Source organism: Lampetra planeri, chromosome 1 (assembly GCF_965212315.1).
Source record: "Lampetra planeri chromosome 1, kcLamPlan1.2.h2, whole genome shotgun sequence".
Lineage (NCBI taxonomy): Eukaryota > Metazoa > Chordata > Hyperoartia > Petromyzontiformes > Petromyzontidae > Lampetra > Lampetra planeri.
In genome coordinates this window covers 36,881,325-36,901,954 of record NC_136107.1, presented here as the reverse complement: position 1 = coordinate 36,901,954, position 20,630 = coordinate 36,881,325, and the positions used below count along the sequence as shown (strand labels likewise).

At 51.3% G+C, this 20,630-nt stretch overlaps 1 protein-coding gene across 2 annotated transcripts in view; it reads right to left on the bottom strand.

Annotated features, from left to right (window-relative positions):
• Nucleotides 1-20,630, bottom strand: part of LOC144721894 (uncharacterized) — a 43,421-nt gene that overhangs the window by 19,036 nt on the left and 3,755 nt on the right. Inside the window, exons 2-5 of one of the 2 annotated variants that reach the window (XM_078599841.1) lie at nt 15,444-15,534; nt 4,509-4,633; nt 1,523-1,648; nt 48-421 (exon numbers count right to left, since the gene is read on the bottom strand). In XM_078599841.1, the coding sequence (XP_078455967.1) occupies nt 48-421; nt 1,523-1,648; nt 4,509-4,633; nt 15,444-15,534 (716 nt within the window). Of the gene's footprint in view, nt 1-47; nt 422-1,522; nt 1,649-4,508; nt 4,637-15,443; nt 15,535-20,630 lie in introns of both variants that reach the window. The other variant, XM_078599832.1, reaches the window with a different exon arrangement.

Here is a 20,630-nt window from a genome sequence, read left to right as displayed (position 1 = left end):
ACCATGAAAACCTCGCCGCAGAAATAAAATTAAAAAACAAAACTCGCCTTGCATCAGAGGGGAGCGGCGCCTTGCCCCCCACGCCGCGCCCGCGGCTGCCATCGGCCGCGGCGGACGGCGCCCTCGACAAGTAACCTGCGTCCGGCGCGTGGCGGCGCAGGAGGTCGCCGCGACCGACGCGGCTGGAGGCGGTCACGTTGGGCCCGGGCGCTCCACCGTCTCGGGGCCGGTCCCCGCGGACAGGGCCCGCGTCCTTCTCCGACCCCGGGAGTCCAACTTCCGCGCGCGAGGGCGACGTGGATTCGCCGCCCATCTGCAGGTAGCCGAAGGCGTCTCCCAGGTCGGCGGGGGCTCCGGGCTCGGCGCTCGCCGCCTTGCGACTGTGCCCGGGACGGCGGTCGCGATCCTTCGGATGCTCCTCCTGACAACAATAATACGTGCAATTATTGTTATGGCTATTATTTAGATTTACGAGGCCGTGAGATATCCACGACTGGTTGAATGACTCGCGAAGCCATCGCGATGTACGTTGCACGAGTTTCACTTTCTCTTGAAAATGCTCATCAAGACGTTGTTCAGCTCGAGCAAACGTGAACAGAATGTGCAAAGTGAACAATTAATAACGACAAAACACGAGTTGGGCAGACTGAGCCGTGTTCAGCAAGCCGCCTCAACCACCGTCACGGCGCACGGGAAGACGGTTTTATTTGGCTACACGTTTCTGTGTACATGTGTGTGTACATGTGTGTGTACATGTGTGTGTACATGTGTGTGTACATGTGTGTGTACATGTGTGTGTACATGTGTGGAGCGGTAGTGTAGCGGTTAGCAGGCTGTGCTATGAATCCAGCGAGCCGAGTTCCGATTCCTGCTCATGGCCAAAACTAGTGACGGTCGTGGGTCTCCCCAAGGTCTACTCAGCCTCAAATGAGTACTTGGCGCGGTGTGTAAATGTCACCACTATGGAGACAAAGGCGGCCGGGCGTGGTGCTGGCTACCTACCCCCTCTTGTGCTGTGCCGGCCTTCATAGGTGCTCACTAATAGCATTGGCCCAAACAGTCTGTTAAGGCTATAGGGGCGATGTGTGTGTGTGTATGTATGCGTACGTGTGTAAGTGTGTAAGTGTGTATGTATGGATGTGTGGCCTTAAAGTGCACCTGGCCTGGCACAGGCACCGTGGTGACGTCACCATCACTTAGTGGCGAAATGGCGGGTGTTGGCATTGGTGTGTATGCATGCGTGTGTGACACGTGTGTGTCTACGTGCGTACGTGTGTAACGACTGATGTAACACAACATCTCTGATTCACGCGACAAAGGGAAGAAGGGGGAGGGTGACAACTGGGACGGGGGTGAAAGGGGTCAAGGAGGTGGGGACAACCACGCCGAGAGTGGCTGGGACGTAACTCGTCATCCGCAGAGGAGAGAAGGAAGGTCTGAAGTCTGGAGGCAAAGAGGAGGATGAGGAGGAGGAGAGAATCGGCAGTCGGAGAAAAAGGAGCTGCACAGAAGAGGGAGCGACCTCCCACTGCTGCCACTGCTGATGCTGCTCCGGAGTTGTGACGCTCGTTTCCTCGTCGGGAAGCGTCTCCGTCTCACTGGGCGCACTCTCTGAGCCCAGGTACGCGCTGTCCGTGACTTCCCCCACCTGTGCAAGGTGGGCCGGGGGGGGGGGGGGGGGTGCGGACGAGGAGTCAGTAGGAGGACACGGGCTCACAGAGACACACTGAGTTAAAGAGACACATGGGGTCTCGGGGACACAGAGACACACGGGGACACAGAGACACACGGGGACACAGAGACACATGGGGTCTCGGGGACACAAAGGGACACAGAGACACACGGGGACACAGAGACACATTGGGCCTCGGAGACACACGGGGACATAGAGACACACGAGGTCTCGGTGACACACAGGGACACAGAGACACACGGGGACACAGAGACACCCCGAGTTAAAGAGACACACGGGGACACAGAGACACACGGGGACACAGAGACACATGGGGCCTCGGGGACACACGGGGACATAGAGACACACGAGGTCTCGGTGACACACAGGGACACAGAGACACACGGGGACACAGAGACACCCCGAGTTAAAGAGACACACGGGGACACAGAGACACACGAGGTCTCGGTGACACAGAAGGACACAGAGACACTGGGGGTCACGGAGAGACGAGGTGAGGTCACATCCTCACACGGAGCCACTTAGCCACGGTGCTGGATGTGGTTCCCGGCCACTGACGTCAGCTCTGGCCGGGAACCAAAATGAGGTTTCATAAGCGGACTACGCTAACCACTGCGCCACCGCTCCACCCCTACTGACATTCGTGTTATTGTTGATGAATATTATTATTTTGTACACAAGCCGGCCTGTGAGCGGCATCGCTGCACTGGGAAAGCACAATGCGATCCTCTGAGCAAGGCGAACCTGAACCTCCGGATCGTGTTTAACATCGTGAATTGTGTATGAGAAGTCACGTTGGCGGATTCACGGGGAGGGAAGGAGAGACACTGCAACGTGGGCAGTGTGTTTGTAACGGTCTCATCAACATTAACATTCGTGATGATGCCACTTGTTTACCTGGGAGAGCCTCGCCGAGTCTTTAGACTCCCGTACTCTGGGGCAGCAGGGTGGCGCAACATTCACTGCAAGAAGGACATGCGTCCGATTGCCGAATCAGGTGCCTAGCTGTGAGTTGGAGCTTGCGTGTTCTTCACCTGTTCCGCGTGGGCTTTCTCGGGCCTCTGCGGTGCTTCCCATTTGCTAAAAGCACACCCGAGCATCATCGGTGTTGGCCAAATATCTCAACGTGGCATCACCCTCCTGATAAAGACTCATTGTATGCAATGTACGTGTGTGTGTGTGTGTGTGCCGTATGTTGAACTGATCTCGCACCGTACGTAGCCAACCGCACTAATCGGAGGTGCGGGGAAGGGACAACACACTAAACACAAAAATCAGTTCTAAATAAATGAGTTTCCTGGGTAACTAAGCAGTTAAAGTATGAATATTTTATTCTAAATTGAAATCTCATTTCTAAATTGAAAACGAATTTCTTTGGAACCGCGTTTTACGTTCAGTTTGTTGTCCTTCCCCCTCACCTCCGATTAGCACGGTTGGATACGTACGGTACAAAAAAAGTTCAACATACACGCATACATTTAGGGTCCTACTCTATTGGAATGTTTGGCCAAATTATGAAATAAAGTTTTGCTTTCTTGTAGAAGGAAAGTGGAGAACCTGGACACAGAACAGCATGCGTACGAGGGAGTGAACACTCAAAGTTCTACACAGGCAGATTCATGAACCCACTTGCTGTACTGCTGCTACCTCCTTGCCACCTTACAAGCCCGGCGGTGATATTTTGGGGTTTCAAAAATATATGCCACGTGTGTGAAACCTCCCTGACTTTATACTATGCAGCCCCCTGACAACGCATGGAACCACACTTGCATCATAATCCATTTGCTGTATCTCTATATTCGTGCACGTTGCACGTAGCGTATGCCAGGCAGTGGGGGCTTTGCATGTCTGTAATCCACCACTGTGGAGGCAGCAAAGTGTGGACCCATATCAACTGTCCCTTCTGTATGGGATACAGTGTTGCCCCCTTGCATAACTAATGACGGCTTGACACACTTCTCTTGAGATGGCACTTTACTGAAGACACGTTCACTTGACATCGGGCAGAGATCCCCACCGCACCTGCCCGTTTCTCCCGCGCATCTCCCCCTTATATATCTACACGAGGCCACGCCCCCCTTCCCGAACCTTCTCGCTGAATCTGGATGCTCCCTCTACCGGAAGACTCTATCATCCTCTTCCGTCGCCTGACCACGCTCCCTTCTCGAACATTCCCGTAGCCACCGGTCCCTTCGCACTCACAACTGATTCCCCATTCATTACCTCCCATGGCCACTAGTCCACTCGTACTGCAGGCTGACTCCCCTGTCATTACCTCCCGTGGCCACTAGTCCACTCGTACTGTCGGCTGACTCCCCTGTCAGTACCTCCCGTGGTCACTAGTCCACTCACACCGCATGCAGGCGCTATTGTCATTACACATGCGTGGGTTGTCTCTGAGTGCTCCGGTTTCCTCCCACACGCATAAAAAACACTCAATCATTGACTGAAAAACCTTAACATATGGAGGACTGCAGAGCTTGGGCTATTGTTGGTAGTGGCGGGTCACTACTGTCTTTCGGCTTGCCTGTCGTTCCTTGTCGATTGTGACCCGCGATTTGCACGAACAAAGACGCGGCACATAAAACTCGACGCGATTAAACTAAACATTATTCACAAAATTCCTTCACACGCCAGTGGCCACTACACTCAACTCGACGTGAAAACAACTCATAGACTCTCGAATCGAATCGAGACCACGAATGGCAACGTGATATTGCACCGAATCGCTGAGGTTCGTGGCTTAGGCGAGTGGGAGAATAGTCTGTGCCAATCGTTCAAGCGCAAACAGGCGATGCAATAACAAGGTGGTTACCTCATCCCAGTCCGGGCCGAGGCCCCCATTGTAGCCATCACGTCGACCATCATCATCATCGCCATCATCACAATCCTCGTCATCCCCATCATGATGTTCCTTATCTGCCAGATGTGCGGTTCCACCTGCTGCAGAGAAACCACACCACGGGATTACACCTCACCACCACGTGGGAAACCACACCACGGCATCACTCCTCACCACCACGTGGGAAACCACACCACTAAATAAACTCATTCGTACTAAAAGTATCTGCTTAAAATATTGTCGGCGCATTGCGTTATGGGTAGAACCGTGGGAGGGAGGTCATTAAACCCGTAATTTAAAATATCGACTTCGTGATGCATTCCTCTGGGCCAGTTATCTTACGCCCAGGAATGCATAACAAGGATCACCCCATCATGGGGTAAGCAATACGACACCACTGCACGTGGTCATAGAAACCCCAGCACGGTGCAGGTAATACAACCACACAACTACTCCACCTGGTTATACCACTCCACCACGTGGTAGGTAATATGACCACACCACTACGACACGTGGTTATACCACCCCAAGCACGCGCATGTTGGTGAAGGCAGTGCCGGATTAAGCTAGTGCGGGCCTGTAGCATATGTTATAAAGGGGCCCTCAATTAAAAAAAAACACGTAAATATTAAAACACAAATTGTTAACTTGCACAGTAAAGTAATTGTATTTTTTCATTTGCCATACAGCCAGATAATACGACAAATCGCTAACCTTAAACGCCCGGTCGTTCATAAAAGTTGAAGGCGGTATAGTACTATAGTAATAGAGCAAGTGCATAATCACTGCTCCGGAATTGATAGCTTGAAAAAAATTTGCGCGGGGCCCTTGAAAGTGCGGGGCCCGTAGCTACTACTATGTAGCAGCTACATATGTAGCTACTACATATGTAGCTACTACATATGTAGCTGCTACATATGTAGCTACTACATATGTAGTAGCTACTACCCAGGACAGCTTCACACCACGCTCACCACCGCTGTTAGCCGTGAGTCAATCATTGAGCCCAGCGAAGGCAGAGTGTTAAAGCGGAGTGCGCTAACCACTGCGCCACTGGTCCGCTCCAATTGTTGTTAAGGTTTCGCATAAATTCACGTCACGCAGATTCCACGGAGCGAGCTGTCTGTGACATTTGCTGAGATTTCACATCGAGTCCCCCGCAGCCTTGCTTGGCACACACACAAACACGCAGCCACGGAAAGACAAAGATCTCCCGTATAGCCTTGAGTAGACTGTTCGGGCAAGTGATGTTAGCGAGCGCCTATTAAAGGCGTGATGCTGTGGTCTCCACCACGCCCAAGCCGCATCCGTAGGGGCCATCCATAAATGACGTCACGCGATTTTGGACGATTTTTGACCCCCAAAAAGTCAGACCCCCCCCCCCCTCAAATATGACGTCACAAAGATCTGCCCCCCCCCCACAAAAAAATTAAATATGCTTCAAATCGCTTTAAACTATTGTCATTGTAGTGCGTATTTAATGTGGCGCTGCACTCTTTATTAAAAAGTCTATTTAATTATGTAGAACGTGTTGGCTATATTTAAAGTTGCGCATTGTGATGTGACGTCACATTTCTCAACCCCCCCCCCCCCATCGTCAGACATCGTCACAAATGTTTAACCCCCCCCCAGGTGCATGACGTCATTTATGGACGGCCCCGTATCCCCTGTGCCTACCGATGTTTACACATCACACCGGGTGCTCAATTAAAGTTGATTCAACCGACGCTCCCGGCCCACAACGGGTTTTGATAGAACTTATCATCATCATTATGTTAGTCGTGGCCGGGAATCAAACTCAGGACACCGGGTTAACATCGCACAGTGCACGAACCACTGCGTCAACCACTGCGCCACCGCTCCCATTGAAATGTACATGTTTGCGTGTATATATATACACACAAACACGCACACAATGCTTTAAAGGTCATCTGTGTGCGTTATGCAATCGCATCGCCTGGAGACGGCTCGAATCGCAGCCTCCGGGGTTGAGGAGACACGAACTGCGGCGAGCGAGAGAACTAATTTCACGAAATTTCAACAAAATTATTCCTCCGACGCGCCCCACGTGCCCGCCTTGCTGCCCCCCTCTGGGCGTGACAAGAGTGGTCGCACTGCTGGGCAGTCGAGGGACAGTCGATGGGCAGCCCAATGGGGTGGGGGGGGGGGTTTCACCCAGCAACAACAACAAAAAACGCGAAATAGAAAAACATGAAGAGGGCCCTTGGGGTGAGGAGTAGGAGGAGGGTGGGAGGGTTAATGCTGGGTGGAGGCACCGTGAGAGTGCCGAGTTTGTCGGTGAGGTTGAGTGCCCGCGTGTGATGGTTCGTCAGGGTTGAGGAGCAGCCGTATGGCGAGGGTTGCTGGTGATGGTTCGTCGAATACTCAAGGTATTTTGTCAAACTATGTTTTTTTGTATTTTACCAGGTCAGGCCCCAACTGAGCTCTGTAGCTCTTTTTTTTCAGAAGCGACCTGGCCACAGATGATAGCCCATCGAAATTGGCTGATCGTGTGGAGATTCACAGCAGCCAACGCATGTTTCTGAATGCGGAGGGGAAAAAACTGGAGGACCGGCAAAAAAACACCATGCAAACTCCGAATCCATACAGGCGTCAGGGTCGGGATCGAACCCACGGATTCCTGTATACCAGGCGAGGTAGTTAACATCTCGCCACTCTCGAGATGGCCAGGGTCAGTGGGCAGGGTTGGTGCTAGTGGTTTGTTGTCTTGTTAGGGTTAGTGACAGGGCTTGTACGAGTGGCTGATTGTCTAGTTAATTGCAGCTAGAAGCCGGACTAGTACTAGTGGATGATGGACGAGTTGACTCTAGTTAGAGGTAGGGCTCGTGCTAGAGGCCGATGGCCTAGTTGGTTCGGGGCAGAGGTCGCAACCGGGTACCCGATACCCGTACCCTACCCAATACCCGGCTACCCGTACCCGGCCGGGTACGGGTACGGGTAGCCGTTTGCGGCCCTGGTGTGCCCGGATACGGGTACAGGTAAGGAATCAAAACCCGTTTGCGACCTCTGGTTCGGGGTAGCGATCGTGTTTTGTTGGTGAGCTGGTTATGAATGGGGGGTCGGTGGAATGGCGAGCACTCGTGCCTACGCTACACACAGCACGATCAGTGCGACGAATGTCTGGGAGGGATGTTTGCTGTGCGTGGGTGCGTGCTCTGCGACTCACAGCGTGAACACTCGAAATGTGCGTTGTGTCTCTGCCTGCTCTGTGTCAGAACAACAGTGCTAAGGGGTGGTGCAGTTATCCAGAGAGAGTTTGTGTGTTCACGTGGGCATGTTTGTCTTGTGTGGGGAGCGGTGGCCAATCGGTTAGCGCGCTCGCGGCCAGCACTCGTTAGTGCCTCCTGGAAGCGTATTATTAAATAATACATATTACAATTCCTTATAGGGGAAACAAATACCTAATTAACTGATTACTGATCTACAACTCACACCGTAACAATTGCCTGATTACCAATCTAGTATATCATTACAATAACCCATCTGCCTTAAATCGTTGCACCTGATGAGTTAAATGATGACGTCACCCTGCTGCTGCTCTATTTAAGACCGGGAGCCAGAGCAGAGCCTCACCATTCTGGCGAATTCTGCGATGATGCTGGATGCAATTACCAGCGAAACGTACTCAAAAATTGTAAACGTCGTGGTTTCACACTTCAACACACCGGTGGGCTAAAGCAGTGAACTATTTGACTTTTGTCAACGTGACATTTTTTTGCTGATTGGCCGTGTCGGGTGGTGGAGGGTTACGACACATTTATAAATAACGCGATCTAACCCAACAACGCTTATTATGAATAATATTGGTCGCGAAAGCCTACGTGTTAAACTCCTGTATACTTGGCGAGGTGGTTCACATTTCGACACCGTGGCGCCCTAAGGCTATACGGGGGATCTTTGCTTTTATTGTGATACCTCAACTGCATAAACATGAATTCTAGATTTGAAGCTTTCGTGACTGCAATGATTCATACTCTTAGTTTTTTCGGTAAAGTCACGTAGGTAAAAATAAAAATAAAGAATAAAAAAATAATAGTATTTCTACTATTATTAGTTCTACTATTATTACACTGGTCAACAAAACAAAATTCTGGCCTGGACTTTTGCAGCTGTTTTAGACTAATTTCAGGGTTCTGATTCCAAATCTGATCTCAGATTTGCTCTATCACATCTCATTTTATGCTATCGGCATACCCCATTTTCATTGATTTTACCCGAAATTAACTCTGTCACTTATGATTGCAAGTTGTTGCGAGTCAGTGACTGCTTTAGTGTTAAAATATGGTGCTGTATTTTTAGGATAATGTGTTTATAATATCATTTTATGTAGATATCCACATATATTTAATATTGTTCTTCTGCAATTTTGATTGAAAATGCAATATTTAATATCTCAAAAACCTGATGTAATAGACAAAAACCGATGCCAGATTTGGAATCAGCACCCCAAAATTACCTTTAAAAACCCGTTGGAATACCTTATGCCAGAAAAAGTGTGTTGACCAGTGTTATTTCTATTATTTTTATTATTTATTTTTACCTACGTGACTTTACCGAAAAAAACCTAAGAGTGTGCATAAACACGGTCATCTCAACAGCTGAAGGCGTCTTGCTGCTCACGCTCACAGCCACTGTTCATCACGGCGGGGTCCAGTGCGCCCATACCACAACCGACCGATAACTTCCCACAAAGTAGCACTGTACCCATTATAGCGACCACGGAATGAGCCCTGCACAGTTAAAACGTGTCTCGGTCGTAATAATAATCATGATGATGTCATAGGCCGAGCTGTCACGCCTGGTATTTTACGTCTTTAATTTTAGTAATTTGCTCTCCTTTCCTATGGTTTGTTGTTGTAACTTTCTGACCCGCCCCCCTATTGGAAGATCTGTGACAAAGAGCTTCATAGCTCATCGGATTTCTCCAGGATAAATGTAAGTTTCTGACAACAACAACAAATCTTCTGATTCTGAGAAGGGGAGAGAGAGAGAGGCGAGACTGGAGCGTCCAGGGCCCCGTAGCTGTCCTGACGAGCGAGCGAGGCAAGCACCCCCGCCACGCGTTCAAACAAGCACGTCGGTGAGAGAGAAAGAGAGAAAGAAAGAGCGAGATAGCCGACGGTCGAGATGGTTAATCTTGCGCCAATGAAACCACTCGACGTCACTGAACGGCGCCCAGAAATAAAACCGCCGTGAGCGATTCGTGGGTAAAAATTTCCGTGGGCATCCTTATCGACGGGATGCATTGGGCACAAGAGGTGGAATGTTTTTGCCCAACGATTGCTGCTCCGTTGGGAAATGCTTTCACGATGCTGCGTCAAGCGACGTCTTCGCTTGCATTTGGCTCTGCCACAGCATAAGCATCAGAGGTCTCTTCGTTTAAGAACACAGCCAACTGTGTGTATAATTTCCACACTGGTATGCCATACACTCTATTTAGCTATGACGCATGCCACTTTTGAACTAAACTGCCGAGACATAATATAAATTTCCCCCCCACACCTCCGATTAGCAGGGTTGGCCACGCACGGTGCGAAAGACGTTCAACATACATACATTGGGGGAGTACAAAATAAACACGTCTTTTTGGATATTTTTCCCCGAAGTGATGGAAGGGGTAATTGCCGAGAAAAGTTGCAGGTTTATTTATAAAATGCCGTGTGCACTCTGCTCTTGTTGGGAATGTGACTTGAACAGTTTCTCACTGCTGTTGTATAAATAAACAAACAGGTAGCAGAAGTTGGTGAGTGAACACACACGTGACCACATGCACGCGCTATCGCATGTACGAACACCAATGCAAACATTCACGTGGACACACACTAATGAACACACACTAAGGCTTACTAATGAACAAACATAAACACATATACAAGCACTCATACAAAAAGACAAAGATCCCCCGTATAGCCTGTAACAGACTATTGGGGCGAGTCCTATTAGCGAGTACTTAAACTTGTTTGACTGCGCGTGATGTATTGAGTCTCCAACTACAACAATAACCGCCATTCACCACGAAGTTGCTTGTGCCAGGCGATGTGCACTTTGAGGCTGCGTTAAGTATCGAAGGCTCGCTGAGAGGAGGTCACGGGGAAGACCAAGGTGCCATGGGTTGACTGACTGAGATGACTGGCAGATGCACCACCTGTGCCCCCCACTGTGCTAACTTGCTCTATTTTACCTGCCCGGCGCTCTGCTCATTGTTGTTTGCGTCGCTCCTCTGCCTCCAACTGCCCAGTAGCATCCTTCACAAGCCTCCTGCACAGAGGCCTATCTTGACACCGCTTGTATCAGTCTTTGGGAAGTCCACTCAGCTCCACATCCACCTGTACAGCATCAGTCCACCTCTTCTCCAGCCGTTCTGCGCCTGTTTAGCTCTCTCTATTCAGCCTAAAAGAAGCTGCTTGGGCATGTGATAGCTGGGCATGCGGGCCTCATGACCCAGCCAACGCAGCCTTGTCCGCAGGAGGAGCTCACTCATGGAAATGTGTCTAGATATTTCAAGGATTTGTGAGCTCACACAATCAAGCCTGGTTAAACCCAGGATGGATCGTAGGAAGGCCAGCCTAAAAGTTTCAAACCGGGGTAGATGTTCCATTTGAGGGGTCCACGTTTCACAAGCAAAGAGAAGAGAAAGCATGACTGTGGCGACAGATAAGTTAGCTTCCACACAATATTACGCAGCTCATGAAAATATAATGATGCTCGGCTGATTCGGAGTGAAACCTCTGCTGCCAAACTAGATCTGGGGCTGATGATAAGGCTCCACCTCTTAGTGGCACGCTCCAGGTTCAGCAGCAGAACTTCCAACTCTTTCTCAGTGTGAGCAGCAACCACCAGATCATCAGCATACATATCATGGTAAACCAGCAGGGAGCCATCCCCCAATCAGCTTTTCATTGTATATGTACCAGGTAGAAATCCCACTGGTACAGCCATGGAAGGCTTCTCGAACTACGTGGTTGAAGATGATGTTAAATAATGTGGGAGCCAGAGGACACCCCTGACGCATCCTCACGTGAACAGAGAATGGCTCTGACTCCCGGCCACACAACTTTTCACCGGGCATGCCCACCATCATGAAGGTCCTTAATGATCGTGGGCATAGGCTCAGGGACTCCAAAAGCATGAAGAACAACCCAGATCCCTTGTCTACAGCATAGGCCTTGACGAGGTCAATAAGTGAGAGATATCGGTCCCTTTGAAATGCCATCTGCTGTAGTAGCCCGACAAAGAATATGGCATCCGCGCAAGACCGCCAAGGCCTCAGCGAGTCTGGCAAGGCGATGGCGAATATTGCTTTGCCAAGGCCTTTCCCAGCACACTGAGGAAGATGCCCTGGTAGTTGTTACAATCTGTGCACACGTACACATACCAATTGTACACACAAGACACTAACGCACACACACATGCACGGTACAAATAATATGCACGGATCGTAATGCTCGTGCACACACACACACACGTAGGAGTGCTGCACAAATAGAGACTCAGATTGCGTGCCATTTCCTGGCTGTGCGGTATGAAAGGGCACGTGTTTGTCCAGTTCATGACGCCACTGACTTCTACACGAAGAGAGCCCGGAGTTGTTGCTACCTGTCGCAACGTTCACGCCTCAATCACCTGGGCTGCCAGATTCATGTGTTTGGTAAATAATGCCCAAACCTCGAGACTAGCCAAGTGTGGCAGGATATATCGAGACAGCCCGTATCAGCAACAGCCCTCCGACATCAACACCTAACGTCCGTCCTCGCAAAGCCCCCTGGTGAGCTCCCTTTCCCAGGGTGTCCCTCCCGACTCCCGAGTTTCGTTGGGAGCCCCTTGCCAGGGGTCCCTCCTGGGAAAGCTCCCGAGGGAGCTCTTGCCGATCTCCAAGTCTCGACAGTCACGGCCGCTCCGTGCAGACACGAGGCCTACGAGGGTCTCTAGCTCCAAGACAAGTTTCAAGTTCATTTATTTGGTGTAGCCCTGTGAGCCATTCGGCTCTTGAATCGGGTGCAACCGCAACAAACAGAAAACAAAAACATGAACAATATGAACAAGACCAAGGCGACCAGGGCGAGCAGGGTCAAACCCAGGGTAAGTAAGGAGCCACGTGACCACAGTGCCCTAGTTGACGTTCCCCGTATCGTGCCGGTAGCAGCCCATGTTGAGACACCAAGTCCCCTAATCGATAAGTACCCCAAGAGTCGTGCGGTAGGGGGGCCAGACGTTCATTCTGTGACGAAAAAACAAGCAGACATCACGCCTCCTCCCATTTTCGTCTCTCCGCATAAATATATACAAAAAATTACGCGTCATATCGGGCGCACGGCCTCCTGGGTGTACATCTCTTCAGCAGCATCGGTTGAATGCAAACACACTCTGGACCTGTTTCGACATGCATTGTCTCATCAGCAGTCAGCCTTGCTTAAGGCAATTGCTGGTGAACTGCCCGTTGATTAAAAGGAACCGTTTGTGTTGGGAAAAGATGATAATAAACTAAACTATTTTTATTTAACCAGGTAGGGCCCACTGAGCTATGTAGCTCTTTATCAGATACAATCTGGCCAAAGATGACAGCTCAACGAAGTGGCTCATCATGTGGAAAATTATAGCAGCCAAATACTGAATCTAAAGGTGGAGGGAAAAACCCGGAGGAGCCAGAGAAAAGTCCACGTGACCATGGGGAGAGAGACACGTTAACTCCAAATATTCAAGCGTCAGGTGCGTGATCGAAATCACGATCTCCTTTTTTAACAGGCGAGGTAGTTAACATCGCAGCACACGTAAAAATAATAATACATAACACGTAATAAATCATTGCCTCTGTGCTTAATCGTCGGCCACTGCAGACACGAAGACTACTCATCGCTGTAGTCGGAATCCACCGTCAGTGGCCACGCGGGTGTCAGACTCAGCTGAGCTGTACACGCAAAGGCGGTGAATGCGAATTGATTTTAACGACGCATCAATTCACAACCGATTAATATTGGTCCTCGAAGCTTCGCGACGCTTGCACGCGTGGATGCGACCACGTGTGTAGAAATCACCACAGTGGTGTGTTCTTTTCACCACGTCTCTGTGTTCGTCCCCATGTATTTCTCCGTGTCTGGCCGCAGCTTCAAATCTATCGCAGTCATCCGTGTCTGCGTTCCCGTGTGTCTCTCCCTGTCTGCGTCTCTGTGTCTCCATGGCTCCTCTTCCCCCAACTCCACTTGCACCCCCCAACCCCACTTCATGTTGACACGGCTCTATAGTAACCACCCTGCCCCCCCCCCCTCTACATTAACCACCCTGCCCCGCTGCCCTTCCTCCGCTCTCCCATCCCCCATCCTCCATCTCCTCCTGCCTCTCTAAAATGATTTGTTCCTCCGCCCCTCTGGCCGGTCACATGGCTCACACGTACGAACGTTTGATGACACGTGTTGATGAAGGGGGTGCCCAGGATCGGTTCCGATATCACTCGCCAACGATGTTGGCCAGGGCCGGGAATCGACCTCAGGTTGCCGGGTTCATAGGGTAGGGGCAGTGTGTTAACCACTGCACCATCGCTCCATCTCTGGAAAGACTCACGGAGCCTCAAGACTCAGTTGATGGAGGTTGCTGCCATTGGGGATACTGAGAACCCGCAGGATCTAGAGAGTAAGAGATCGTGAACACTCGAAATCTCCACACAGATGGATCCCAGAAGCCACTGGCTATACTACTGCCATCTCCTGGCCACCTCGCAGCCAGGCGGGTGTTGGAACAGTAGTGGACCAGATTTCCCTTTGTGATGCGCGGATGCAAAGGTGCGTATAGAGATGCGCAGAGGGGCACAGAGACACACGGATTTGCAAAGAGACACACAGAGACGCACGATTTTAATTGGCATCTCCAGCTCTGCGTGATCGGGGTTGCTGAGCGAGCTCCCCCACCCACCCCCACCCCCCCGTGTCTCTCCGCTGTTTCCCAAATCCACCCACGACCCCCCCCCCCCCCCGGCGTGCCTCGCTTATACTCACAGGAGCGCGGACTTAATCCGCACGCGGTGAGCATCCTAAACCCGCGAAGGAGGAGGCCTGGGCCAGAGGCAGAGCTGGGGGAGGCGGCTACATCGGACCGTCGTGTCAATTACGGACGCATGTCCGATGAGCACGGTTGGCTACGTGCGGTGCGAAAGAAGTTTGACATGCGTACAGGTGTTCCCTCGCTTTGCGGTAAATTGAAACCGCACGAGACAGCTGCCTGCCAAGTAAGTGAAGAGGTGGGAGGGCGAGTTTAGGGGTCAGGAGGTCAGTGAAGAGGTGGGAGGGCGAGTGTAGGGGTCAGGAGGTCAGTGAAGAGGTGGGAGGGAGAGTGTAGGGGTCAACAGGTGAGTGACGAGGTGGGAGGGCGAGTGTAGGGGTCAGGAGGTCAGTGAAGAGGTGGGAGGGCGAGTGTAGAGGTCAGGAGGTGAGTGACGAGGTGGGAGGGCGAGTTTATGGGTCAGGAGGTCAGTGACGAGGTGGGAGGGCGAGTATAGGGGTCAGGAGGTCAGTGACGAGGTGGGAGGGCGAGTTTAGGGGTCAGGAGGTCAGTGACGAGGTGGGAGGGCGAGTGTAGAGGTCAGGAGGTCAGTGACGAGGTGGGAGGGCGAGTGTAGGGGTCAGGAGGTCAGTGAAGAGGTGGGAGGGCGGGTGTAGAGGTCAGGGGGTGAGTGACGAGGTGGGAGGGCGAGTTTAGGGGTCAGGAGGTCAGTGAAGAGGTGGGAGGGCGAGTGTAAGGGTCAGGAGGTCAATGAAGAGGTGGGAGGGCGAGTTTAGGGGTCAGCAGTTGAGTGACGAGGTGGGAGGGCGAGTGAATAGGTAGGAGGGTGAGTGCAGAGGAGAGAAGGGTGAGTGAAGAGGTGGAAGTTCTGAGTGAAGAGGCGAGTCGCTCCTCTACCTCCTCCGAACGCGGAGACCCCGCGGCAGAAGGCGTCGAAGTCGATCAGGCCCAGCCCCTTGGGGTCCAGCAGCCTCCCCAGGGCAACCGCCTGCAGTCAAACAAAGACAAAGATCCCCCGTATAGCCTTGCAAGACGTTTGAGGCAAGTGCTGTTAGCGAGGACACGCAGACACATCGAGTATGCATCGAGAGACACACGCGCCTTCGTAGACATGCACGTGTAATAAAAACAAAGACAGTATCCACAGACAAAGACCCCCCCCCCCCTACCCCCTACAGGCTTTAGCAGACTGTTTGAGCAAGTGCTGTTAGCGAGCACCTATTTGCCCGGCGCGTTACACGAGGGAATGAGCTACGGGTTCCCAGCCACGGCTACCATCAGTGGCGAGCGATACCAACTGGGGGAAATGGTGGCGCACGCACCTTGTAAATCCAGCGCTGTGCAAGGCGCGGGTTGATGGATCACACACGAATGTTGTGAAACTCCCTTCCCGTGGATGTCAAGGATGGTGCCGTACCCTGGCTCGCCCGTGAGAAGGCAGTACGGCAAGTGGACTAATCGCCATCTGTTGCCATCTGTACGGGGGCTGGAGTGTTGCCTGCTTCGTGCAAGGCGTGGGTTTTCTACGGGTGCTCCGGTTTTGTCCCACGTGGTGTGGATAACATGCAAACTCATCGTTAATTGGCTTCAAGCATCTTACAAATGAAGCAAAAACAACCCAATGTAGAATCGTGTCTCTCCTGAAAAAGAGTCCTACGACTCTTCTGGATAAACAAGTCAATTATTGGTTATTTCGGTAAAGTCACGTAGAAGGGAAATAATAATAAAATATTATTGTTTTATATCCACATTATTTAATTATTTTTCTTCTACGTGACTTTACCGAAAGAACCAAGAATATGAATCCCTGCAGCCACGAAAGCTTTAAGTCAAGATTTAAGTCAATTATTATTATTATATCTGAACCTGTCCTGGGGCTGACCAATCCTTCAGAGCAACCCGCGCTGAGCGGCGTAGCGCAGTGCAGGGCAATGATCAAACAACCACCACCACCAGCAGCAGCACCACCACCACCACCAGCAGCAGCAGCACCACCACCACCAGCAGCAGCAGCAGCAGCGTGGTTGTGGTGGAGAGGCAATCATAGTCGCCCATCAGTGGGATTGAGAACAGAGGAGCTGCATCGTGTTTAACTGCACGGGCAGAACAACCCACCCGACCAAATGTGCAGAACCAACAACGCGAACAACCCGAACCGAGAAGACACACGGACACCACGAAAGTGCGGGACAAGGCGAATCGCATTCCTTCGGGAATGCCGGCTGGTGGGGGGGAGAGAGGCTTAGAGGAACCCTAAGCCCACCCTGACCCCTCTCCCTCCCCCCTTTCCCCTTCATCCTTTATTTCCTCTGCCATCCGAGCGCATTTCATCCCATCCCCCAGACCTCCCACCCCAACACCCCTCCCCCAGATCGGCCCACCACCACCACCACTCCCCAAATCTGCCACCCTACACCAGGTCGGCTCGTTACGCTCCAGTGCTCGCGGTGAGCGAGAACAAAAGCGACCGATGGAGCGGAACCGCCCCGAACTTTTTTTTGGGGCTGAAGCGAGCGGCCACAGCAGCAGAGCACTCGCGAGAGACAGAGAACATCCACATGGAGTTGAGAGACAGAGAACATTCACATGGAGTTGAGAGACAGAGAACATCCACATGGAGTTGAGAGACAGAGAACATTCACATGGAGTTGAGAGACAGAGAACATCCACATGGAGTTGAGAGACAGAGAACATTCACATGGAGTTGAGAGACAGAGAACATCCACATGGAGTTGAGAGACAGAGAACACTCACATGGAGTTGAGAGACAGAGAACATCCACATGGAGTTGAGAGACAGAGAACATTCACATGGAGTTGAGAGACAGAGAACACTCACATGGAGTTGAGAGACAGAGAACATTCACATGGAGTTGAGAGACAGAGAACATCCACATGGAGTTGAGAGACAGAGAACATCCACATGGAGTTGAGAGACAGAGAACATCCACATGGAGTTGAGAGACAGAGAACACTCACATGGAGTTGAGAGACAGAGAACATCCACATGGAGTTGAGAGACAGAGAACATTCACATGGAGTTGAGAGACAGAGAACACTCACATGGAGTTGAGAGACAGAGAACATTCACATGGAGTTGAGAGACAGAGAACATTCACGTGGAGTTGAGAGACAGAGAACATCCACATGGAGTTGAGAGACAGAGAACATCCACATGGAGTTGAGAGACAGAGAACATTCACATGGAGTTGAGAGACAGAGAACATTCACATGGAGTTGAGAGACAGAGAACATTCACATGGAGTTGAGAGACAGAGAACATCCACATGGAGTTGAGAGACAGAGAACATCCACATGGAGTTGAGAGACAGAGAACATTCACATGGAGTTGAGAGACAGAGAACATCCACATGGAGTTGAGAGACAGAGAACATCCACATGGAGTTGAGAGACAGAGAACATCCACATGGAGTTGAGAGACAGAGAACATTCACATGGAGTTGAGAGACAGAGAACATTCACATGGAGTTGAGAGACAGAGAACATCCACATGGAGTTGAGAGACAGAGAACATTCACATGGAGTTGAGAGACAGAGAACATTCACATGGAGTTGAGAGACAGAGAACATTCACGTGGAGTTGAGAGACAGAGAACATCCACATGGAGTTGAGAGACAGAGAACATCCACATGGAGTTGAGAGACAGAGAACATTCACATGGAGTTGAGAGACAGAGAACATTCACATGGAGTTGAGAGACAGAGAACATTCACATGAAGTTGAGAGACAGAGAACATCCACATGGAGTTGAGAGACAGAGAACATCCACATGGAGTTGAGAGACAGAGAACATCCACATGAAGTTGAGAGACAGAGAACATCCACATGGAGTTGAGAGACAGAGAACATCCACATGGAGTTGAGAGACAGAGAACATTCACATGGAGTTGAGAGACAGAGAACATTCACATGGAGTTGAGAGACAGAGAACATCCACATGGAGTTGAGAGACAGAGAACATTCACATGGAGTTGAGAGACAGAGAACATTCACATGGAGTTGAGAAACAGAGAAGTTAGGACGACAGGGACAGATAGTGCCGGGCAAAAGCTACCGCCGCCCTCTCCTCCACCCTCTCGTTCTCTCTCAGCCCTTGTGCTCTTTAGTTGACCGTGGGGTGACGTCCGATTTCTCCGCTGAAGAAGTCCTTTTAAAGGGCGATAAGGTTTCCGAGGGCATGATCGAGGAGAATTGGAATAAGATGGGGAGAGACGGCCAGTGGGAGGAAAGAGAGTGGCAGAGATGAGGAGAGTGACGAACAGAAAACAATGGCAAGGGGAAGAGTCAGGAGAGTTTAAGGTGAGACGGGAGAGGAGAGGCTATGTGATGGAAGAGAGGTTGGAGAGCAGTGGCGTAGCTGGCGAGTGTGCAGGCGCTGCAACTGCACGGGGGCCCATGGGCCCAGCGGGGCCACCACGAGGAGAGCCCCCCACTCCATCGGCTGCGTCCAGGGGCCCGTGCCAACGGGCCGCATTACGCGACTGTTTGAGCGTAAAATCGGACCGTGCGTCGAGGTCTTTAAGACCCCACGGAGTCCAGTAACCCCCCCGCCCCACCACCCACAAGCAATCTCTCCGTAATTCGCTCGTTAACAACGAGACGAGCTATAGCTTGGCCACGTAAACATAAACTTTCGAACAAAATGTTTCAGTCCATCAGCCTTCCGAGCCAGCGTTTTGCAGCCGCGTTACTTTTAAGCCGCAGGCAACATTCCTGGAACAGTTTCAACTTCGCCGGGTTTCATCAGCGAGGGTGTGGGCAGTTGATCATCTGCCGCCAGAAAGTAATGGCTCAGGAATGAACCAAATTCCATCCGACACGCAACACCAACAACAGCAATAAAAAATATAAAACGTATTCACATACACCAAGCAAGTGGCGGGGACGTCACCCCGGCGCACGTGCCAGGCTAGGTGCACATTTGAGGCCACGTGGAGTGGCGTAGGCTCGCTGGCTGACAGGAGGGCACGAGACACACGCACAGATGTTGTGAGTTCACTGGCTAGGGTGACTGGAAATGCACAAACGCAAGACTAAGATCTACCGTATCGTCTCAAAAGACTGGTGGGGCAAGTGCTGTTGGCGAGCACCTATTAAGGCACACGAGGTGTGGCCAAAACCACGCCCGGTCGCCTTTGTCTCCCTAGTGCCGATGTTTATCCACTGTATGTCGTACCAGGTTCTCATTTGAGGCTGACTTGACCGTGGGGAGGCCTCGGACCGGTTCAACTATTCGCCACTGTTATTTTGGTTGTGACTGGGAATCGAACTCGGGTTGGCGGCTGAGTTGGAAGCGCAGTTCGCTAACCACTCCACGTCCTCCCACACACACACGTAGACACAAAAATACACGCAAAACGGAGACACCCAATGACAAATAAAAATAAATACACACACAAAGACAAGCACGCAGACACACACACAGATACACGCACAATACGCACAAAAACACACAGCACACACGTCTTACAAGTGCGATCAGCTGCTTCATATGGCAGTCGACCCCGCTTCGTGTCTCGATATTGAAGCCCCCTAAAGGGCGGTAACGACCCAAAACACCACTCAGACGGCCACTCGACGTGCCCTGCTGCGCATTCTCTCACTCAAACACAATCCTCACGCCCGCCGGGCGTGAGGTTTCTGTTTGCGTGTCTTCACGGGTGTGGAGCGGTCGGTAGCTGCTGCTCGACAGCCCGAGTTCGACTCCCGCTCACGGCCAACAACCCAGCGACGATTTTCTGAACCGGTCATGAGCATCGCCCAGGTCGACTCAGCCTCAAATGAGTACCTGGTGCGGTGTGTAAAATCATCGCCACTGGGGAGACAAAGGCGGTCTTCGCAGGCGCTTGCTAACAGCGCTTGCCCCAGCAGTCTGTTAAGGCTACACGGGGGATATTTGTCTTTATGTGTTTGTGCATGTGTGTCTTCTGTTACTTGCTGTGTCTGTGTGACTCAATGCGTACTGTATGTCTCTGTGCCTACGTGTGTCTTTGTGTGTGGCAGTTGTCTTTGTGTGTACACATCAGTTGATGTCTTTGTGTTGTTACTGACAGTGCGTGTGTG